General features: G+C 47.1%; 11 protein-coding genes across 11 annotated transcripts; 5 read left to right on the top strand and 6 right to left on the bottom strand.

Annotated features, from left to right (window-relative positions):
• Positions 1-257: 257 nt before the first annotated feature.
• N7518_009879 (aldo/keto reductase) lies at positions 258-1,513 on the bottom strand (the record flags this gene model as incomplete). The annotated part of the gene is made up of 4 exons (XM_057190805.1): positions 258-764; positions 854-1,210; positions 1,275-1,425; positions 1,485-1,513. The coding sequence occupies 4 exons, from the start codon at positions 1,511-1,513 to the stop codon at positions 258-260; spliced, it is 1,044 nt and encodes a 347-aa protein (XP_057036941.1).
• Positions 1,514-2,034: 521 nt separating this feature from the next.
• On the bottom strand, positions 2,035-4,120 carry N7518_009878 (flavin-containing monooxygenase; the record flags this gene model as incomplete). The annotated part of the gene is made up of 7 exons (XM_057190804.1): positions 2,035-2,375; positions 2,443-2,649; positions 2,702-3,202; positions 3,253-3,339; positions 3,393-3,829; positions 3,893-4,009; positions 4,059-4,120. The coding sequence occupies 7 exons, from the start codon at positions 4,118-4,120 to the stop codon at positions 2,035-2,037; spliced, it is 1,752 nt and encodes a 583-aa protein (XP_057036940.1).
• A 900-nt stretch (positions 4,121-5,020) lies between these two features.
• Positions 5,021-5,278, bottom strand: N7518_009877 (uncharacterized protein; the record flags this gene model as incomplete). Its single annotated transcript, XM_057190803.1, has 1 exon — positions 5,021-5,278. One exon carries the CDS (start codon positions 5,276-5,278, stop codon positions 5,021-5,023), a length of 258 nt encoding a protein of 85 aa, XP_057036939.1.
• Positions 5,279-5,716: 438 nt separating this feature from the next.
• On the top strand, positions 5,717-6,973 carry N7518_009876 (uncharacterized protein; the record flags this gene model as incomplete). Its single annotated transcript, XM_057190802.1, has 1 exon — positions 5,717-6,973. The coding sequence occupies one exon, from the start codon at positions 5,717-5,719 to the stop codon at positions 6,971-6,973; it is 1,257 nt and encodes a 418-aa protein (XP_057036938.1).
• A 1,111-nt stretch (positions 6,974-8,084) lies between these two features.
• Positions 8,085-8,705, top strand: N7518_009875 (uncharacterized protein; the record flags this gene model as incomplete). Its single annotated transcript, XM_057190801.1, has 2 exons — positions 8,085-8,109; positions 8,161-8,705. 2 exons carry the CDS (start codon positions 8,085-8,087, stop codon positions 8,703-8,705), a joined length of 570 nt encoding a protein of 189 aa, XP_057036937.1.
• A 2,041-nt stretch (positions 8,706-10,746) lies between these two features.
• Positions 10,747-12,142, bottom strand: N7518_009874 (alkene reductase; the record flags this gene model as incomplete). The annotated part of the gene is made up of 3 exons (XM_057190800.1): positions 10,747-11,079; positions 11,128-11,763; positions 11,885-12,142. 3 exons carry the CDS (start codon positions 12,140-12,142, stop codon positions 10,747-10,749), a joined length of 1,227 nt encoding a protein of 408 aa, XP_057036936.1.
• A 620-nt stretch (positions 12,143-12,762) lies between these two features.
• Positions 12,763-14,031, top strand: N7518_009873 (uncharacterized protein; the record flags this gene model as incomplete). Its single annotated transcript, XM_057190799.1, has 5 exons — positions 12,763-12,904; positions 12,957-12,976; positions 13,030-13,066; positions 13,117-13,654; positions 13,722-14,031. 5 exons carry the CDS (start codon positions 12,763-12,765, stop codon positions 14,029-14,031), a joined length of 1,047 nt encoding a protein of 348 aa, XP_057036935.1.
• A 339-nt stretch (positions 14,032-14,370) lies between these two features.
• Positions 14,371-15,174, top strand: N7518_009872 (uncharacterized protein; the record flags this gene model as incomplete). The annotated part of the gene is made up of 2 exons (XM_057190798.1): positions 14,371-14,787; positions 15,022-15,174. The coding sequence occupies 2 exons, from the start codon at positions 14,371-14,373 to the stop codon at positions 15,172-15,174; spliced, it is 570 nt and encodes a 189-aa protein (XP_057036934.1).
• Positions 15,175-15,502: 328 nt separating this feature from the next.
• N7518_009871 (transcription factor domain-containing protein) lies at positions 15,503-17,665 on the bottom strand (the record flags this gene model as incomplete). Its single annotated transcript, XM_057190797.1, has 5 exons — positions 15,503-15,919; positions 15,967-16,312; positions 16,368-16,947; positions 16,999-17,582; positions 17,634-17,665. 5 exons carry the CDS (start codon positions 17,663-17,665, stop codon positions 15,503-15,505), a joined length of 1,959 nt encoding a protein of 652 aa, XP_057036933.1.
• Positions 17,666-19,024: 1,359 nt separating this feature from the next.
• Positions 19,025-20,701, top strand: N7518_009870 (MDR family MFS transporter; the record flags this gene model as incomplete). The annotated part of the gene is made up of 3 exons (XM_057190796.1): positions 19,025-19,819; positions 19,849-20,064; positions 20,120-20,701. The coding sequence occupies 3 exons, from the start codon at positions 19,025-19,027 to the stop codon at positions 20,699-20,701; spliced, it is 1,593 nt and encodes a 530-aa protein (XP_057036932.1).
• A 372-nt stretch (positions 20,702-21,073) lies between these two features.
• Positions 21,074-22,159, bottom strand: N7518_009869 (threonine aldolase family protein; the record flags this gene model as incomplete). The annotated part of the gene is made up of 1 exon (XM_057190795.1): positions 21,074-22,159. One exon carries the CDS (start codon positions 22,157-22,159, stop codon positions 21,074-21,076), a length of 1,086 nt encoding a protein of 361 aa, XP_057036931.1.
• Positions 22,160-22,888: the final 729 nt, after the last annotated feature.

Genomic DNA, 22,888 nt, shown 5'->3' with positions numbered 1-22,888 from the left:
AACAACCGAAGTACTACGGAATATCTTGATGCCTAGATCTGACATGTACGGATATTTCTCTTTACATACTCCCTATATTGTAACTAGACTAGATAAAAGAGATATGTCTAATGCCTCGTGGAACTGCTATATGCCTAGGTACCATTCAACATCAAGAGCTCAGTGCTGTTATTGTAGAATATCAAGATGCCTTCAATTGCATGGTATTCACAGTATTCACAGCCCTCATAAACCTCCGTATATATCCCTTCACATCCTTACCGCTCAAGAGCAGAAACAGCCTTAGGAACATACGGCTCCTCCAAATACTTAATCTCCTCCGGAGACAGCCGGACCTTAATAGCAGCAACCGCCTCATCAATCCGCTCAACACTATGCAGCCCAAGAATCGGATTCTCACCAGGGTGCGTCAAAGACCACGCAATAGCAATCTGAGCCATGCTCACTCCCTTCTTCTTAGCGAGTTCCTCAACCCGATCAATGATAGCCTTATCCGCCTCCGACTCGCGACTGCGGACAAACATCTTCAGCGCGCCGTCGGTGTTCTCGCGCACCGTCGAGCGCGAGCCCCAAGACCGCGCCAGCGCACCACGGGCAATCGGTGACCACGGTATAATGCCGACGCCGGAGTCTCGGCAGTAGGGGATCATCTCGCGCTCTTCCTCGCGGAAGAGGAGGTTGTGGAAGTTCTGCATGCTGATGAATTTGTACCAGCCGTTGCGCTCGGCGATGTTCTGCAGGGATTGGAATTCCCATGCTGCCATCTGTTATGGGTTAGTGGAGATCAATCAGATCATGGAACGGAAGAAACGAAAGGGGGAATAAGAACGGAAGGAAGGTGGAATGGACATACCGAGCTAGCACCGATGTACCGGACCTTCCCACTCTCGACGACGTCGTTCAGCGCCTTCATGATCTCCTCGCGCGGAGTATCACGGTCCAATCGGTGGATCTGCAGCACATCGATGTACGTGCCTAGACGTTCCACGCTGGCGTCGACGGCATCGAAGATATGCTTGCGCGATAAGCCGGTGCGGTTGACGAAAGGGCCGTCGTTTTTGGCGGATGCGGCGATGGGTGGGAACTTGCCCTCGTCGTCGACACCGAAGAAGCACTTGGTTAGAATTACCACGCGGTTGCGAGGGATGTTGTACTTCTTCAGGGCTTTGCCGACGATTTCCTCGGATTTGCCGTGAGAGTAGACGTCCGCCTACACGGTGAATATTAGCGGCTTCTTCGGTGGTTTTCTCAAATATTCTGATTTCTGCACTTACCGTGTCCCAGGTGTTGATGCCCTGCTTGTAGGCATGTTCAATCAGGGGCAGAGAATCTTCCTCGTTCAGGACCCAGTCTTGCCATTGCTTGCTGCCATAGCCCATTGTCCCAAGGATGATCTTGGAGATCTTGAGACCTGAGTTTCCGAGGCTGTTTGTTTGATATCAGCATCTCATTCGACTGGAATGTGTGGGACAGGGGATCTGTACCGGACATATTCCATCTTATTGTCAGTCATTGTGATATCGCGGGCGTATGTATTTGAGTTCTAATACAGAGAAAATTATTAGTTATAATTGTTTATATATTCTTGTTGGTTCGCATTGAATATCGCATTGAATATGACGTCAAATCACCAGGGCAAGGGAACTCACCAATTGTTTCACAGTGAATTATGATTAGTGGAACAAAGAAGAAACAGATGGAAATTCTTTCAGACTAGTTAAATGAATCGGTCAAAAGAGCTCATTAATAATCTAAGCGCATCTGCCGGGGATAACAAGCGTAAAGGCGTTATAGCCGATGGAATTACCAATATACCCACCTTCATGCTGATTGGTCTAGATCATCGGACATAATATCTATAAGATAGAGTCAATCAATGCATTCGTATACGATAAGATCTAACGTAGCTTTATAATAATTTGGAAATGTAGTACGATTTAGTTGTAATACTAAGCAAACACTTAGATCGCTGAACCCGAAAACATATTGGATTTCTCACAACCTAAAGCTAGCTAGCATAGTAAATAACATTCCTCAACTCTTGACTGGTGGTTTACCAGGATGCGGCCAAGCGCCCAGCGACTGTAAAACCTGGCTTGTAACACGATACAACATGTTGCTTTGTGGTGCAAGAACCTGAGAAGCTGGCTCCGCATTCTTTCCTGAATTTTGAAACTCAGTAGGTGGATGAACCCAGGGGAAATGATCGGGCACAAATCCATAAACAGTCACGCCATTGCCGAAACTCGCATATTTCTCATCAGGGTTCTCGTACACTAGATCGAAGTCTTCCCAGCGGACAATTTCGGTTGCCGCATAGTAGTGGAGGACAGTGCCGGGCCAGGGAACAACCACCTTTCCATTATCGTTCTTGTCTGTATCACACACAAGATGAGTAAATCCACAAAGCTTGAAACAAGAGGTAGGGATCTATCTACTTACACCATGATTTGCACGGTCCCGACCAGACCATGTGAGGCATTCTCGACTGAACCCATTGGTTAAACACACGCTGAGCCCGCTGGGTCACAGATACGGATCGCAGTCTGTCTGTCTGGAGTCGGGATATGATCCGAATCATGTAGTCGCTTGCTCTCTCGATACCGGGGATGGCGGATCCATTCACAGGGCAGATTGGGGGGTTGAAGACTGTCCGAGATATTTGAGCACAGTCATCAACAAAAAGCAGTTAGATTCTTACCGAAGAAGTTGGGAAACTCCGCAACCATCGCAGCCATATAACTCTCGCACGGTCCCTCGCGATCCCAGTCTTCACTGAGCGATCGTCCATCGCGACCAGTGACGGGGAACCGTGGCTGATAGGGCTCGAATCCGGTGGCGTATACCAATATGTCACATTTGTACTCTCCTCCCGATTCAGTGATAAGGCTATTCTCGGTCAGCTTGTTGATTGAGTCACGCATGTACACGGCATTTGGCTTTTGCAACGCATCCAGGTAGTGACCACCGGGCGTGAAGCGACGGCAGCCAGCTTCGAATTCTGGCAGGAGTGCATTCAAAAGATCCGGGCTTGTGATCTTGGACTCCATGAATGAATGTGCCAGTGATGTAAAGTTAGCTTGAGATCTGGTTCCTCTCCAGAGTCCCATGAAAGTTCCGGCAAGTCTCTGCTCTAATGCGATGCAAAAGTCATAATAGCGCATAGGGCAAGCCTGGAGAGCTTGTTTTTGTTCGGTTGAGTCTAGATATGGATCAGCGCTTCTGTCGCTCGCCTGTTTCTTTCATACTCACATTCGCGCTGGACGATGCCATCTTCTGCTAATGCATGTGGAAGAATCCACGTTGGGCCTCGCGCAATGTTGATTATTTGCGAAACAACTTGAGTCCAGTTAGCGTGGTGTGTATGTCTTCGGGGGGACTTTGCGACTCACCTGGCTGCAAAGCTGCCACGCATTGAACAGCGCTTGCACCATTCCCAATCACAATCACCCGCTTGTCTTTGACAGTCATATCAGCCGGCCAGTTTGCAGTGTGTACTTGAACTCCTTGAAAGATTTCCTGGCCCACAATCTTGGGGAACTTGTAGTTGTTCAACCGCCCGACAGCATAGACAAAGACATCAGCAAAGATGATCTTTTCTGCACCGGAATCCACGTTGCAGAGAACAACTTTCCATTTCGAGGAGTCTTCGTTCCACTGCGCCAAGACACATTTGGTGTTGAAGGTCATAAAGTGGCGGAGATTGTGCCTGTCGACCACATCCTCGAGGTATTGGTGAATCTCGGGAGCTGGAGGATAAAGCGACGACCATGATGGATTTGGCGCCCAATTGAACTGGTAGGTGTGGGAAGGCACGTCGCATGTGCATCTATCACAGGCAATTAGTGAACTCATTCATCTGATTATAAAGCTCGTAGAAATATAGTCGTACCCGGGATACCGATTCTCATACCATGTACCTCCCAGAGAAGGATTTCTGTCGTAGATTTCGAGATCGATACCTGACAATGATGTGCTCGTATCATGTGCGAATTGGATTCCCGAAATACTAAAACAATTTGTTAGAAGTAATTATCGCGAGTTCACTATGCCCTTACCCAGCACCGATAACCACAATCTTCAACGGACGTGCCACAAAGGCACTTGGAACGAGATCCATTGCAGGCAATTTGAAAGAAGGGGAAAAGAAAAAGGAGAAGAAGATCTCCGGGGCTGAGAAGGACTGCGAAGACAGATCATATGGTAACGTGCCTCGTCTCGTCTGCAGAACAACACGTGCATCCTGGAGAGCAGAACAACAGAGACGATGTAAATTTTTCTTTGTTTACTTGTCCGAGTCTACATAGTCCACTCGATATTCTCGGAATGTTCCGACTCCAGTGAGACATGAGAAGACACAAGGAAGACAAAGAAAAGCTTCCAAGTTTTATCTACAAGTAGCAGAGCCTCAACATTACGTTCAAAGGAAACATGATCTAGGTGATTCTAAGTCAAGACTCTTGGAGAATACCGATTTTAGAAATTAGAAGCCTTGGAGGATGTTCAGATTAGGTCTCACGGATTGCTGAATTAGGAAGTAGGTCAAGTCAACTCCAGATCATGGATCATGGTCCTAGGTGGTGATCGATGTATCTACGGTGGCAATATTAGGCAAATAAAATATCCAATTAGTCTTGGATGTATAAAGGGCAGCAATATGACAGTATTTCAGCACTCAATATTGTATAAAAAAGTAAACAATGGGTTATTGAGAAAGGTCGCCGAGGTACTAAGAGGGAAACATCAAACGTACATAATTGAAGTTATTTAGAGAATGAATTGTTTCAATAAAAATGGATAGAAACAAGTTGTGGAATACTCATTAAATGATATTGGAACGGATTCAAGCCCAGTAAGAAAATCTGCCAAGTGATGCCATCGCGCCAACCCATATAATTTCTTTACCGCCTTGGTCTTACCTATTCTAACATATGAGTGAATCATTATCAATTGCTTCCTTTATCAACTTTATCGTCAACTATATCGTCAACTGTATCGTCAAACTGCATTAACGGCGTCGTCAAGCTTCATCAACTACTTCACCAACTACTTCACCAACTACTTCATCGTCAACTGCTTCATCGTCAACTGCTTCATCGTCAACTGCTTCATCGTCAACTGCTTCATCGTCAACTGCTTCATCGTCAACTGCATCGTCAAGCTTCATCAACTGTTTCAGGCAGAGCCAACAATCCCTAATTATTTTCCGAGTTGGCGCGATGGCATCTAAACCCTGCCGTTCAGTTGGAGAATGTGGCACCTCGGAGCTTGAGGGCATCCTTTATTGGGCATGGCCATAAAGGTTGAAGAATTGGGTTCATTCTTATAGTTATTTTGAAGCGCTAATTTAGCACGTTAATATAATCTGCCATATTCAATATGTACCAATAAAGTGAAACGGCGGGAGCCATATATCATCATGACACAATCACAGCTATACTAGGCTTAGTACCTTCCCGAGCTCCAAACATGAGTCTCCAAGCTCTCAGTCTGAATCTCCAAGCTCTCAGCCTGAATCTCCAAACCTGAATCTCCAAACCTGAATCTCCAAACCTGAATCTCCAAACCCCAACTTCAAATCCGCAGACACAAACTTGAATATTCGCACTCCAACCTCGAATTTGCAGATCGCGAACTCGAATCTCCAAACCCCAACTTCCAACCTGCAGACACAAACTTGATCCTAGCCATCATTATGGATTTCTTGAATGAATCAATGGAATCCCTCCAGACCGAGCCTGAAACTATACGTATTCTAAAGAAAAGAAAGCGCGAACTCACAACCAATTTGAGTATAGCCCGGAAACCATGGAGGGCACATGGGTCGTTTGACCTAAAGTTCTGGAGTCAAGCTGTAAAGATTGAAAGAATCAATTTGGAAAGGTCAGAAGTGGATCGTAAGATTTCACTTGGTAGTTTCGGGGGCTTAGAAGAAGAATGGAAGAAGACAGACGAGGCCAAAATGATATTAGAACGGATTCAAGCCCAGGCGCAGACTCAGAAAATCTGCGAGAATAGGGTTAGCCAGTTGGAGAATGTGCTACCTCGTCGGAGCTTAAGGGCATCCTTTATGAAACTCTTCACTACCTCTACCATGGGCATGGCCATCAAAGGCACAGGCAATGGGAATCGCGACACCAGCCAACAAGCCAACTTTCGGGCAGGCATGATCAAGGCTTATGACGCCTACCACCCTACGCAGCCATGGATTTGGTGCCCCATTCTGGGTGATTTTGACGAAGAAGAAAACATACAAGCATCCCACCTGTTCCCATATATGAATGGGCAGGATACGATGGATGCTATCTTCGGTAAGACGCGACCGGAGGAGCTTTTCTCGCCTCGAAATGGCCTGCTTCTATCTAGAAGGCTTGAGAGATACTTCGATGCTGGCAAATTTGCTATAGTACCGGATATTCCTGAAGCTCAGAAGCATGTCCTAGCATCCGTGAAGGGTTGGCTCAACTGTGAGCCTCGGGAGTACCGAGTCAAGCTTATTGACCCGGACTGGGAGAGGAGGGATGAGAAGGTCTCCCGACATCACCCTATCACATTCGGAGAGCTGGACGGCCGCCAGCTCAAGTTCCGTTCGAGTTTTCGCCCTGCTGCTCGATATTTGTACTTCCACTACTGCGTCCAGATGCTACGCATGTGCTGGCAGCATAGTAGCCAAGGGAAGTCCAGCCAGGCGGCTGCAATCCTCCAGGCAGAGGAGGGAAAGCTATTCTGGGGAACTGCGGGAAGATATCTCCCGCGCAACATGCTGTTGGCCCTCGTAGAAGAGATGGGCCACGAATACAAATTCGTGCTGGACGGGGCTACGAGGAGTCGGTCGGAGGATGATGACCTTCTGCTGGGAGTTTGTGCTCGAAATATTAAGACGCGGCCATCAATTTTGGCCCCTGGGGCTTTCCAACCTTGTTCAGAAGACGAGGTTTCCGGGATTGAAGGGGAGGAAAGTGATGACGAGTAGATTTTCTCTGTTTGGAAAAGTACTGTATAATTATCACCAACAGCAGTGCTTAGACTGCATTAAGATGACTATAAGAAACTATATTCCATAACAGCCATTCCTTAAGAGCATATACATGTACCGATACTCTATAACTTGTATGTATTCGGCTCTTTTACCGACCAAAATGAATTTGCACCCCTAGCTAGTCTAAGGCGAACCTCATGATGGCACCCGATAAGAGTTTCATCTTGAATTGTTACTGTCTTGTTTATGATCCATTACCAAATCTGGAATGAATTCCCGTTGATCGAATCACCGAGATTGTTAGGCAATTCGTTAGCCTTGACCTGCCAGCAGACATCCTAGGAATATATTGCAATAAGATTTGGACGATACTACATTTCTTTGCCCTTTATCTTCGAACCCTGTAAATAACCTAGAAATTATATATACCAAGCATCAGGCTTACAGTGAAAGAAGGCGTTCGTAATTATGGAATAGATTATCAAACCATTGAAGAGGGATATACACGATGGGCAGTCTGGCAGCGGACAAGACGAGAGCGCAACAACCATCTAGGACAGTCAGCTAGCAAACATAGGGATCACACAGACCGTAGTAGACATCCTTGTCTCCTAATGCAACAACATCCTATAAACTCCTTTTTCATTCTGTGAGTGGCGACTGGTCTAACTTCTCCTCTGGGATTCTAGTTCACATGAAGGCCCATAACTAAGTATTCAGGCGACCTTTGGTCTCTCTGCCCCTTCGAAACCATCTCTCCAGCCACTTCTGCCATATACAATAAGTAGCGACCAAGTATGTGTTCTGGAAGTTGGAACCATTGAGTTTATCGCATTTTATTTCGTTGTGTACGTCTTTAGGGACAATAAAAGCTGTTAATATTGTGCAAGGGAGAAAGAGGGTTGAATATAGAATAGGGCTAGCCTAATAAGACAGGCCAACTAGACAGAATAGAACATAAATTAGCATGAATAAGGTGGTCCGGACCATTCTCATGATTGTTTTAACGCGAAATGTCTTACCATCTCTCTAGCCATCTCTGCCATGGCTGAAGCCTTCAGAGTTGTTTTCCCTTCTCTCTCTACCCTTGTGGCCAGTACCCAACATGCTGATCAATGAGTTCTTCCAGAGTATGTCAACCCATCACCCTATATGTTAACAAAAAGATCTAACAGAACTAGACTTTCCTATGGAATGGGACCCAATCGAGTTCAAACCTCTTTCGGAGCGAGATGAGATCCTGAACGAGCCTCTCGATTGCATTCGAGCCATATGTCTGCCACCTCTCGATCCCAATTCTGCAAATCGCTGGACCTTTTTTCTGTCGACATCGGAAGTGAACATGACGGCGATCAGACTGAATTGTGGTCCAAGCTTCTCACAAGACAGCACGATTCTTGATGATGGCTCCAAAGCTATCATTTCGTTTGAAAGACGAGCGACCTTGGTTCCACCGGAGCGGGAATTGATCTTGACTCTGAGCGTGCACCCCGGATACACAGTGGGAGATATCTACGACATGATTGTTGTGAATAACCGGCACAAATTTGAGATTGATAATTTTGCTGAGGATAGTCGCATCTGGGTTCATGATCAGCTTCAACTTTTCGACATTTACGGTGTGTTCTCTGACGAGGATGAGATCGAGCTGGCGATGGAGAGCGTCAATAGCAGATGGCCAGGGGACATTCCTGACCCAGTTGAGGAGGGGGTTTACTATGGGTAAAATCAGATGGATCAAACGGGTGTGCTTCTTTCTTTCATACTGGTCCTGTTGACCTGGTCTTATTCTGCAGTGAGAACATGGGCATGTCTGTTCTTCCTTTTTTTCTAGCAGTACAAACAAAGAGAGTCTTTGCTACAATGTGAAAGGGGGTTTCTTACGCCATGACTTTGTCCTAGGATAGGAGACCTGCAGCTTGGAAGATTAGAAGAAAGCGCACTTCATATCATCGTAAGATTAGCTTGGTTTGTAAGTTGTACTGATCGCAATCTGATATGTGTCTGGAGAGAAGAGTGACAACAATATGAAATCTATAAGATAGATTGATTATTGGGATCACGTCACCTGACCCTGTTTATCAGGACTACCATATCTTTCTTTCTCTCCTTCTTTTCTTCTACACATATACACACGTAGTTAGCATAATACAGTTCGTTTTATTGTTCGCTCTTCTCTTAGCTACACATCAATGATGATCTAACTACTGCCATGAAGCTTTCAAATAGCTTCATGCGGACAAAGACAAAATTCCCTCCTGCTCTGGAAACTGGGAGAAGCATCTCTGCAAAATGAGCAAGAGAGACCTGTAGGACGTTAAAGAGATTGCCGAAGAGAGGTATACTAAGCTACATAGGAATGAGGAACGCCCAATGCTCACGATCATCATAGTTCCTCGCAGGAAATGCCTCTTCCCTCGTCTGCGACGGTCATTGTATATAGTAATTGTATGTTGATTTCAGGTTGGGGTGGCGAACGATTGTGCCTCTAGTGGCAAATAATTATGTAGTCGTGTGTAAGAGTGTATACATCACCTCAATGTAGCTGTTATCTACATGATAGTCGGTTACGCGCGCCAATTGACGTCAGACTCCTATCAAGAAGCAGTGCGTGGAGCCAGTCTCCCAATTGTTTACTCCCAATAGTATATTACTGATAGCATACAATAATAATTGGCTAGTATGTGCTAGTCTTTTTAGTCTTAAAAGCAATTCTCGATGTCTTCTTGGTTTTCTAGACAGCGGGAAAAGTCTGAATTTTTGGAACCAACTTTTTCTATGTACAACATATAACCTTTGATAGTGGCAAGCTGGTGCATACTGTGGAGAGATTATTAGCCTCTTTATCAACGGATAGGCTTCGGGGCGCTTCGGGGCGCTTCGGGTACCGCTATAAGTAAGTCCTGACTACGTACCGCATTTACGCATTCACTGGTATCCTTTTCACAGCGCTTACAGCGAAACCCCTGCCCAAAATTCCATACGGCATTTTCAGAGCTCACGGATTTTCCCGCGGCATTTTCATATATATCCGGCCCGCAAGTTCGCTTAGTGTAGGAAGATATACTGTACAACATAGTGCCATAGCCTTGGCGTCGGCTATTGACATCGGCTAGCACTAAAAGGGAAGCTGGCGATACAAACTCCAGATGATCGCTTGCTTCCCACTTTTTTTCCTTTTTTGGCTGTGCCTTGCCGTGTTGGTGAGTAATACAAACCGTTTCCCTCTAATGCGCACGGGTGAAGTGGATGATCTTTGCCAGTATGGTCCCGGCGAAAAGCATCAAGTCATTATAAGTGGGCCTTGAGCTCGTAATTCAAGATGAGCAATATAACAGCGACTGATACTCTGCCGAACCCAAATTTAGAGAATGTCGAGACAACTTTGATATTTTCTCTCTCATCGGGTTTTTGCAGCCCATCCGGTAGGGTGCAGCTGCAGGCTGCAGCCCGTTTGGGGACGATCTTAATCACGGCCGTCGATCACTGATGTCCGAGCATAACTATGTACTCCGTATTACAAATGATTCTCACGAGGCACAATGTTGCCGATATTGCCGTGTCTTACATTAGGGCTGACAAGGTCGTTTCCCGGAATCCCACATTCATTTAAACCATAGATCGCTTACGGTCGGCCTTGGTCTAGACTCGGTTTCGGGGTGAAGGCTGAGAATTTCCACGTTTATTCTTATGCTTAAAATCCAAGTTTCACATGCCTCTAATATCTATCTGCCTAGGTAACATCTATATTTACTCTATGAAACCACTTAATGTCGATCCACAGTAGGGTAATCCGTGTAATGGAAGGTATTGTCCTCAAATGGTCCATAGAACCGAGTTCGGTCATATGGAGCCAAGGGGAGCTTTTCCTTCAGTCTGTACACCAGATCTGGGTTGCTGGTAAAGTATCGACCATACAACAACGCATCGTATTTACCCGATTCCACTACTCCCCAGGAGTTTTGATCATCCCATCCACCGGCGGAGAAGAACGGAGTGGAGCCAAAGATCTGGCGGAAACGATCCAGGGTCACACCCAGCAGGCCCCAGCTTTTGAGGAACTTATCCTTCTCTTCGGCCCCAAAGATTTGTTCAAAACGCTGGGCGGGTTAGCAGTATGTCATTAGATAGAGACAAACAAAACATACCGGCTCAATAAAGCTGACATACGACAGCGACGGGAGAGTCTTCTTCAGACCCTCACATAGGTGAGTCCAAGTCTCAACACGCTGTTCTCCGCGTGCTTGATTGAACATTCCAAACGGCGACAGTCTAATAGCCAGATTCTGCTCACCAATGGTCTTGGCCACCTGCTCCATCAACTCAAACACAAACTGGCAGCGCTTCTCCGGAGTACCGCCGTAAGCATCCCCACGCTTGTTGATGTTCGAGCTCAAGAACTGCTCCGGAAGATAACCATTTCCGCCATGGATCTCGACGCCATCGAAGCCAATATCCATAGCAGTCTTAGCGGCAATGCAATAATCTTCGATAGTCTGTTTGATGTGTTCCACTGTCATTGCGATGGGCGGGTGATTGGCGTAGGGCACGGGCTGGGTGGAGCCGACGGGCGGATGCGAATAACATTCCGTCGGTGAATCCCACACAGAGGCCGACGGGCAGACTGCGGGCGACCCAGTCATCTGAGGGATCGTGGCCCGGCCGGCGTGCCATAGCTGGCAAAAGATAATGCCCCCCTTCGCATGAACGGCATCCACGACTCGCTTCCAGCCCGCGGCTTGTTCGGAGTTGAAAAGACCGGGTACACCGGGCATCCCATTGCTCTGTGGAAACGGAGTTAAAAATAATTGGAATTAAAGTTTGGATAATGTCATTAAGCGTGCAATGCCGGAATCACATAATAATCCGGTGTATGCCATCAAATCGGGTCCGATGCTTACTTACCTCAAGCGATGGGGGGATCCCTTCCGAGATTATCAGACCACCTTTGGTAGCACGCTGGGAATAATACTCCACAATTGCATCGCCGGGTATCCAAATACGATTGGGGTGGTCCGGGGTGTTGGTGGGATTCAATGGCTCTCCGCGGTTGCGGGTCAGAGGCGCATGGACGACACGATGTTCGAGGGTGATGTTTCCATTTGAGATCGTCAGTGGTTTGAAAAGATCCGAGTCTTTGCCGCTCAGGTAGTGGACGGTCATGTTTGTTCTTTTCTGTTCTATGTCGCTTTACTATGGAATGAATTATAGAGGACAGACGGAATTATAGAAAGAAAAGGAGAAAAACACACACACGCGACTCCTTTTTCGGCCCAATGTCGATCTTTAACCCAAGACATCGTAGCTGTCAAAGCTGCCATAGTGCCTCGGCTAGCCAATATAGGGTTTAACTAAGACCCATCTATTTGACTGGTAAAACAACGGTGTTGGTGGCGAACCGCTGTGCAAATTCTGCATCGGGGAAATACGAGGCACTAGAATCGATACTATTTGCCCGGGTGGCTGGCACCCACGCCGCCGGTACATGCTGGTGGAGTATAAACGGAGTCTAGCGCTATCTAGCGTTATTCATGGAAATCCTTCACGAACCATTCAGAAATCAACTGAGCCAAGTGGTGGGTCTAAGGCAGCCCCTTGAGCAATTATCACCATCATGGATCCCGCGCCACTACGAGGTATACATAAGTGGTTCGATAGCTTTCAAGTCCCCGCTAAGGATCGTCTTTCTGTCAATCCTCATTTCCACGATGTGAAGTTCTTTATCTTGTGAATTCCCCGGTACTTTATTGTAAGGGGAGGGGGACTTCAACTTCAAGCCCATCATGACTGTCGAGAACCCAACGGATGTCTTGCATACTGTCAATCTTGTCACACAATGTCTCTGCATTCCAATCGTGACGATCTTCGTAGTATTGCGATTTTATACCCGGTTTCGATTCAAGCATCCTCTAGGGGTTGAAGACCGTGAGTTTGTCCCTTTATACATATACTGCAATCCTGCTAACCAGTCCCTCAGTTGCCTGTACCATTGCTTGGGTACGTTGAGCAAATAATCTAGTGCCTTATTGGCCAGGACTGACTGAACGCAGCTTCTGTTTATGGGATATTGTGCAATATCCATCGTCGGTAGGTGCTATACTTCCCACGTTTTCCCAATTACATACTTACTCTACTAGTTGGCCAACATGGAGGAGGATACGGACTTAGTGATATTAGCCCTCACGAGCTAATCGCATTCAAAAAGTTCTGCTATATTGCGACCATTCTCTACTGTCCGATGGCGCTCTTCGTCAAAATCGCCCTCCTAGCAATTCTCACCCGCATCTTCGCCCCCTTCCGCAGCAAAGTCTGGTTCATCTATATCTTCCTCGCCTGCTTATGCTGCTACTACACCGTTGCTCTGATCGTCAAGATTCGCATCTGTGCTCCCATTCCCAGATACTGGCTCGGTGACGTGGTGAAGGGAAGCTGTCTAGACCAGACCGCTGCCCTGATCGCCGACTCCGTGATTAGTGTGGTCAGTGACCTCATCATTCTTATCCTCCCATTGCCATTGACATGGTCTTTGCAAATGTCGCGCAATCGAAAGCTGCGCGTGGTAGGACTACTTGGCGCTGGTGGGCTGGCCACCGGGTTCAGTCTTTACCGGTTGATCATGGTGTTGCAAGGTTCAAGCGATGAGGGCCTTATGTTCGTTCGTGTCATCTTATCCGGGTATGTCGTACCCCATCCCCTTTTGGTCGGTTTTTCTTGCTTTCTTTCTTTTCCTAACGTCTACTAGCAATGCCGAGGGAGGCGTTGGATTGATCTGCGCCTGTCTACCTGTCCTAAACGTCCTACTGTCCCACTACAAGAAGAACCACTCGTCCCAAAAATACTACAATGGCGCCTCTACCCATCCGTTGAGTGATAGGAAATCGGCCCCGGCTTCCCGTACTGCTACTGACTGGGATAAGGTGGCAAACTTTGGTGACCAGAGCCATCTGATCTCATTTGCTGGTCACCCGGAGGCTGGCGAGTCTGAGTCTATCAACGACCAGGAGGGCATCAGGAAGACCGTGGCTGTATCACAGACCGTGGAAACATCTTAACGGGAGGAGCTAGGAGTTGTCGGCAATTTCTCAATCTTATATACCCACTCATTAATTACCCTAATGAATTTTCTTTCTGTTTCTCTTTGCCCTCCTTTTTTGACATGCATATGTTGTTGTACGCATATATCTAGGTAATGTGATCATCTTTGTCCTATACTAACCTTGGAAGATAGACAAGATTAGGTCTTTGTTAGGATGTATACCTTTGTATTCCCAATCAAAAATCAAACAATGGCCTCTCTCTTTGTTCGAGGTCGTCTTCACCAATCAACCATATTAATATAAATACTCCAACTCCCCATCTACTCGAGTCTATCACCCATACTCACCAAAACCATGGCACCAATATCCTCATCCTGGCAAGACAAGCTCTTGCACGAATGCCGCATCTTCGTAGCTAACCTAGATGCCCAAGCCCATATTCTACGGTGCGATCCAGATAGTCGAGGAAAGGAACGTATCGGGGATGTCTCTCAGGCGGTAGTGGATCTGTCTATTCGCACAGATCGGATCATAGACATTGCATTCGGTATGGTTGCTCGGGCCCCGGATAGCGAGATTATTCGTCGCAATACTGCCTTTTGGTGCCGTGAAGCTGATGGTAATTACAAGTTCGAGAATGTGTTTCTTACCATGGAGCACGACTTGGTTCGTATGACATTGGCGCTTAATAGGGACCCGTGTCAGTGCGAATGTAATGGCATTGCTAGGCGTCTCGAGAGAATCGCAAGGAAGGTTTCATTTAATCTGAATGTTTAGATAGTTATCTATGGAATCTTTTTGCTGCGGATGTTTTTTTATCCCAGAATTGTAGATGTAGTGAGCTATGTCTCCGTATATGGCCCTGGATCCGTAAGTTGGATGCCTCCACCAAGACAACTTCAGCCTCATATATTGTCCCACCACCATCATTCTCTGTCATTTTTTGGCTACAACGTGGGAACATTGTAAAAAAAGGGAGTGGCTAAAATTAACACAAAAATAAAGTGCAAAAAGAAATCTCTCCCTCGGGGAATCGAACCCCGGTCTCCCGCGCTTATCGGTTTTAATGACAAGCGGAAATCATCACCACTAGACCAAGGAAGAATGCGATGGCCGAGTTACTGCTCGGCCACTTGGATGGTTGATGTGAGGACATGACCATCTTGCCATTATAAGCAATGTCTACTAAAGTATACATCCACGCACATCCCGCCTATGCACAATATTCAAATGGTAATAACTTTGTATAACTACATGTAGCTCATTTTCTAATGTTAGATTGAAATTTATTTAAATTTTTATTGAATGGGATAGATATATTACTGGAAATTTCGAAATGCAAAAAGCAAACAAATTGTAGCGATATATATCCATGGCGATGATATAATTCCAATCGACAACATCATAACTATCGAAGGGGTTTCTTCTTGAGAGTTCACATGTAAATCGCACGGCGACATATACACTCCAACGAAAAGGAACAACATCACCTAAGAGATGGATTTGGGTCAAATAACCCCGAGTTATACCACAATCCATCCAATCCAGCATCAAACCCAAGGGACCACGATCCATCAATAAATGGCCATTGAAACATATCAGTTTCAAAGTCATGATGACTACCAACGGCAGCATTCTCTCTGGGAAGGAAGTTGGTCTCACCACCAAGAGCAGGCGACGACGAGGTTCCTCCACGGGTATGAGAGCTGTGCGTATCACGGGATTCAGAGGTTCGCGCCCTGGTCGCATACGCGTCTCTGCTTGGACGAGATCGGATGTCGCCATATTCATCCAGGGTACCTGCGAGGGCGAATCTCCTAGGGCTGTGCATTCCAGACTCGGAGTGGGATTGGTTACTCTTGACTATTTCGTAGAATCGGTTTGCCTCTTGTACTGTTCGCCACTGATTATTGTTAGCTGTGATGTTGAAGCCTTTTAGAAGATACTCACCCAGCTGCGACCAACCGGCCAGAGTTTACTTAGTCGCTCGAGATAATCAAGGTTTCGAGTCTTTTCTTCTTCGGCCCGTTTGAGACCACCCGGATATCGCTGTGGGGCAATTGTTCCGTACATGTTGATATGAGCAGCGACAAAGACGCTAAAGCCGGAATATGGTGACATAATAGGTGCACCGGAGGCGTCTAGTGCATTGAGGATACCCCCGATCTGCTGAGCGGCTTCGAATAGCTGTTTTATTGTATCGGGTTCGCCTTGCGTATCATCATTTGCGTCATGGAAAACGTCGGAATGGGGCTTGAGATTGGATAAGAAGCGGTCTCGGTGGAGAAAAAGGATGCTGGAGGAGATATAGTTAGTATCCCGGCCTGTAATGCGCAAAAAGAAACAAATACCTCATGCAATGAACCAGATTGATGTATGCAAACAGCTCCCCGTACCCGAGTGCTACGTGCGATTGAACACTGGTAGCTGGGAACTGAACCGTTACATCTTGAAGAAACCTCCATTCATCCAATTCCTTCTTGAGGACTTGCCAAGTCAAGAGGAGCGGAGATGTAGCCGAGTCATCTGAAGACAAAGAAGCCAGTGCTCGTCGATGTTCATTAGCAAATCTTAGGATTCGTACGAATATGTCAAACCCTCGAGTGACAATTGTCAGGCCATGCTCAATCGTAAGATTCTTCGCTAGCAAACAGTCTTTATTCATATCAGCAGGCATCAACCTGTTGGCTGGAGTATGATTAAATGTGAAGTCCCGATCACTGATTGGGAGAGGGACCGAGATCTGAGAGAATGATAGCGCAAAGTGCTGACGGGCCCCGGAGCTTAGCTCGCAGTCTTGGGCAAAGCAGCACCAGTAGGTTCGGACCAGTTGTTCGTATTGTGTCTGGGATGCATGAAACTCTTGAGGATTGTGTTCCATGCTATCATCTGCCATCTTCAGAAGGGATTGTATCATATATGTCGCCATGCCTGCTGCTCGTCAGCTAATGCTCTACGATCAGTTGGCGATTTGATACGTACCGCTATACATCCAAGCTTGATAAGGTCGCCCAGTGCCCCACTCATAAAATGAGATCATCACGAGGGACTGGGCAAGATAAAGTGAGGGGGCTTCAAGCACGCGCTGGGCCAGGTTCTTGCGTGCATAGTTGGCATAGATTTCTTCTTCCCCGAGTTCATCGCTGTTCATAAACCGCACGCATAAGGAAAGGACCGAGGCGACAAAGACGGAGTCCACCGAGTGGACGTTGGATGATATGTCAGAGATTAAAGACGGGTAATGAAGAAAATTGGTAATTGGGAACTTTTTTCTGTAGGTTTCCACTGCGCTGATGATGGTTGCTGGCGATAGCGCTGCTATGGGATCCTTGGATAGGTCTTGAGCGACGGTGACATTCCTATGGGTGCCTCTTTCTGCATCTCCTATCACTGGAGATAGGGCAGATAATTCTTTTCGTTTTCTTGGGGTCCTGGATGAGACGATATTTCTCCGTGTCCTCTGTCTTGAGGCACGGGGATCTGTCAAATCACATTCTTGGTTTTTGTTCTTCAAGCAACGTTGACAGGGCGGTTGCCCTTCATGGACACATTTGACTTTTGCTTGACTACATGAAAGATTAGATGATATGATACGCATAAGATCGATAGAAGCTTACCGACAAGCATCACACGATATTGACAGCCTCATCGAGTGTACATACGGGGAAGAGCGGAGTGTGCTGTGGTGAAAAGAACTGGCTGTCAAGTACCATGTGACATATTAAGAAAGAATTAAGCCATCGGATCAATTTAGGAGCCCAATTGCACCAATTCAATCATTTGTATCGATTAATCGAACAGTTGGACGTCCGAAGAAGCACGAGTTACGCGGATATCTTAGTATCCGAATATGGTTAGCGCGATCAGCTGACTTGGATCTATGAGGTATAAATTTTGCAAAATTTTGCAGAATTTTGATGAGACAGTTGATGAAGCAGTTTATGGCAAAAGTGACTTGATTTTATTAGAGATTTACATACAAATTGCAGGTATCTACTGTCTTGCTACTATTTACCACAAAAGTGGTATAAGGCGGTATGGCGCGGTAGGGGTGAAAGCGGTAGATAGCAGCACTTTGAGAATGACATCTGCAACATGCTGCGCCATGTATTGACGAGGGCCAAGGCCATATCGCTACAGCCGGTACCGGGACGCACTCGCGGATTCTTCGAGAAAACTGCGGATGGTACTGCTCCCTGTATTTCCCCCAACTGGAATCCTCATGGGCCTTCTTCCATTCCTCTTGACTAAGAAAGCCCAAACCATCACCCATCAGCGCCCCGAGAAGCCAGCCGGAATTCAGATTTTACGCCCTGCGATGCTGCCTAGAATCGCGGTACGCTGTCTTGACACCTTCGGGCCTAGTCAACACGATCTTCGGGGTGAGACCAGACCAGATCTGGTGGATGGGTCCATATCCAGCCGAAGCGGATTCACCTTGGAGGAACTTGGCTGTGCTACTGCCACCATCTGGAAAGACATAGGGACATGTTGGAATATCAGTTTGGCCATCTGCATACCAAAGAAGCAGCCGCTAAAATAGAACGCGCTTAGTAGGTACAAATCACACATTCCAGTGTTCCCGTGACGCTGCAAGGAGGAATGTCGACCCGTTCAGCCTAAACAGATCTGAGGAGAGGATGCCGTCCCTTGCATATGGCTTTATTCCAATTAGATGAGATTGACTCAACCAATCACGATGATCGACTACAATATGTCGCCATTTACTTTTCCCTTTGCCCCTTGCCCCTGGAGTTGACCTGGCCTCCGGAACCCTGGAAACAGGCCTCTGGGTAATAGCTTAGCTAACAAAGACTGTGCATGCAAAGCTCCTAACCCCTTTTAGGCTCGATTCAGTTCATAATTATTGCCAACTACCCGGTTCTCGCCAAGTAACCCAATCCCCATTCGGGTATTGGGTTACTTGGCGAGAACCGGGTACCAGCGTGGGGATTGTTCTGCCGGAAAGAAAAGGAAAGACAGCAAAATCCAACTTACACAGTAGATCATGGTCATCAACACCTCCAATGATGGTCATCCAGCAGACCCTGAAAAGCAGAGCAAGACATCAATTATAGTCGATAGGGAAGAATATGTTCCTGAAGCAGACCAATCCAGTGCCGCAATTTGCACTTCCAGCTGGATCGCAATATCACTGGTGGTGTTCTCTCTCGCACTCTCCATGTTTCTACTCGGCTTGGACAGCACAATTGTGTCGACGGCAATACCTGAAATCACCAACAAGTTTCATGCGCTAGACGATGTGGGTTGGTATGCAAGCGCTTACATGTTGACTTTTTGCGCAATCCAACTCATCTGGGGCAAGCTGTACTCATTCTGGTCCGCCAAGTCGGTTTATCTGGCTGCCCTGTTTATTTTTGAAGTGGGATCATTGCTTTGCGGCGTCGCTCCATCCTCAACCGCATTCATTGTCGGTCGCGCAATTGCCGGTGCTGGTAGTGGAGGTGTTAGCGCTGGATCTTTCGTGCTGGTTGCCCACCGAGTCCCTCTTAGACATCGCGCTTATGTGGTGGGGATTGTCAGCGCGGCATTTGGCGTTGGCTCTATCGCAGGTCCTCTCGTAGGCGGTGCCTTCACAACCAATGCGCAATTGACATGGCGGTGGTGCTTCTATATCAACCTTCCGTTGGGGCTTTTCGTGGCCTTGGTGATATTCGTTTGTATTCGACTCATAAAGAACGCCCCCAATGCCGATATTGACCAGCCGCAACCATTCCCTCAGTCGCCCATGAAAGAAAAGATTCGCCAGATGGACTTTCCAGGCTTTCGTTACTTCTCCCTGGTGTTATATGCTTGCTTCTAGCTCTACAGTGGGGTGGGACAAAATACATCTGGTCGAGCGGACGTATCGTTGCCCTCCTAGTTCTTGGACCAGTTCTTCTTCTCGCCTTCGCTTCTATCCAAATGTTCACCAAAGTGCAGTCCCATGTCACAGTCCCTATGCGGGTGGTTCAAAATAGGAAGATCTGGGCCTCATCAATGTACGGATCGTGTATCATCGCTGCGTTTTTCACAATGATGTACTATGTAAGTATCGCCAATTCTTCATTGACCCTCGCCGCTAACATGCGAACAACAATAGCTCCCCATCTGGTTCCAAGCAATCAAAGGTGCATCCCCAGTACGCTCGGGTATTATGACATTGCCCACAATTATTAGCTTCGTGATATTTTCCACCTCGGGCGGTGCGCTCACCTCTCTGGCGGGCTGTCACGCTCCCTTCGCCTGCCTTTCCGTTGTCTTGACCGCCACAGGATCAGGTCTTCTCAGTACATTGGAGGTACAAACAGGGACAGGTAAATGGATAGGATACCAGATCCTGTTCGGTGCGGGGTCGGGATTAGGAATCCTAACTGCTCTGACACCTGCTCAGGCTCTACCGGTCGCGGATATTGCCATTGGCACAGCGATCATCATGTTCTGCCAGAACCTTATGGGTAGCATCATGGTTTCAGTTGCTCAGAATGTGTTTACCAATGAGTTGGTGAGGTATCTGGCGGAAGAGGTCGATGGAATAGATGCTCAGGCCGTCTTGAGCATGGGCGCAACAGAGATCAGTGACCACGTGCCCTCGGATCAATATGGCACGGTGCTGAAAGCATACAATAAGGCATTGACCCATACTTTCTACGTGGCAGTGGCCTGTCTTTTGCAGCCGTGGTAGGCGCTGTATGTCTGCGCTGGAAACCAGCCATGCGTAGCCTGGATGAAACATATGCACCCCGGCACCGAACAGCATAGCTTGTAAGGAATGGAAGCTCACGGTGAGACTATCGACTTCTTAGAAATCAGTGACACCTCCTAGCTTGTTGTAAGAACGTAGACCATTCGAGTCGAAAAGGCCGAGCGTATTCTTCAAGTCCTTGCTAGTCGGGATGATAGAGATATAAGTTCATCACAGATAGATACTGTACGTGGATAGGTTGAAATTGATGGTTTTATTGAGTCGGGTATTATATTAATATGGGGTGTCTCTATAGTGATAACGAAACGTCTAAAACAACTCCCGTCGGCAACATTTAATGGACGGATTACTTCAACTGGAGGTTTCCACTGTCCACTGTTGCACCCACGCATTGAACTTATCAATTTCCAGCTCATCCGTAGCCCAGGAGGTCACAAGCCGAATCACAGAGTTTCCATCATCAAGCTGCTCCCAAACATAGAATCGGAATTTTTCATGCAGTTTTTGAACCAATTGTTGAGGAATGACAACAAAAACCTGGTTTGTCTCCGTCTCCGCAGCCAACTTATAACCCAAGTTCTCGAAGCTGTTTGAGATCTTCTGGGCCATCTCATTGGCATGCGTGGCTAGTGTAAAGAACAAGTCTGATCGGAAGAGCTCCATGAACTGAACTCCGAGAATACGGCCCTTGGCTAGCAAAGCGCCATGCTGTTTGAGATGGAAATCGAAGCCATCAGCTAGCTCCTTCTTGAGGACGATTGCTTCTCCCATCAGGGCACCGGCTTTGGTGCCACCAATCCAGAAGATATCGGTCATGTCGAAGATCTCCCGTAGAGTGAGATCGTTCTTCTTCGAGCAAATTGCTGAGCCGATTCGTGCTCCGTCCATGAAGAGCAGGAGATTTGATTGCTTGCAAATCGCGGAGAGGCTGCTAAGCTCGCGTTTCGTGTAGACAGTGCCACTCTCTGAGGCATTGGAGATATAAAGTAGCCGGGGTTTGGCCATGTGAGGGTAGAATTGATTTTGCTGGAGCGCCTTTTGGAGATTGGTGGGCGTCATCTTGCCGTCGACTGCAGGCACGAGGATAAGTTTGTGGCCGGTCGCCTCGATCGCACCTGCCTCTTTGCTGGCGATGTGACCAGACTCCAGAGTAATAACAGCTTCATAAGGCCTTAGGCAGCTGGCGATTGAAATGAGGTTTGCGGAGGTTCCGCTGGGAACGAAGAAGACACCCGCCTCGTCCTCCGTGCAACCGATCTTGTTTCGGATCAATTGCCGGGCACAAATGCTGTATTCATCGTTTCCGTAGGTGACTTGCTGTGTGGAGTTTGTTCGCAAAAGAGCTTCCAGGATTTGTGGGTGGGCTCCTTCACTGTAATCATCCATAAGGCTGTATGGAGGGCAGGCCTCATCTTGGCATAAGCTTGTTGAGGGCATGGCGGGTATCAATTCCTTGCGAATTTGGTTGGACAATAAACAGATGGGTTCCAAGATTGAGCTTTAGGAATCGACTGACGAAAAAGAAAGAATCGAACCAGAGTACGTACGGGGAGTACTTCATTATAGATAACGGGAAAGACACTTCGGGAATAACTTCGGGAATGATGTGACTTTTATTCCCGAATCTCGGGAATAAGCGCCGTACGATGCGGGCATTTTCAGGCCTTATCAAGTAAATTTGTGGGCCGGAACAAGGGGTAGGACCACTTTCCTACGACCTCTCCAATTGTGTAAACAGGTCTCAATTGATATCCAAAGGTATGTTGTGTGATAGCTTCCAAGGTGAGATAACAGGGTCTCGATCAGTGTCTCAATTTCCGGACGGACACTCTGGAATAGACGGCCAAAATAGACACAAAATAGTCAGTTGGGAATTCCCTCACAAGATGCCCCTCAAGTGATACCCCTCATGAGGGGTAGTTATTCCTTACTCTCTTTTCTATGGGATTGTATCACCATGATAAGAGTTCCGGCGACCGATGCAAGAGCTACCTGCATCACGAGAGGAATGCATAAAGTCCGAGTACACCGTATCGCGGTCAGATGCAATCCTTCTCAACGCTCAAACTGTGCAGGGTCGCATGGTTGATGTCTTCAAGACCTAGATCTCATTGTAAACAGTGGGATCCACTCGAATATCAAAGAAGCATCTGTGGATCAGCCATG

This window comes from Penicillium psychrosexuale (assembly GCF_028828465.1).
Source record: "Penicillium psychrosexuale strain IBT 29551 chromosome Unknown utg000006l, whole genome shotgun sequence".
Lineage (NCBI taxonomy): Eukaryota > Fungi > Ascomycota > Eurotiomycetes > Eurotiales > Aspergillaceae > Penicillium > Penicillium psychrosexuale.
Note: the sequence above shows the minus strand (reverse complement) of the source record. Positions and strands in the feature narration are given on the sequence as shown.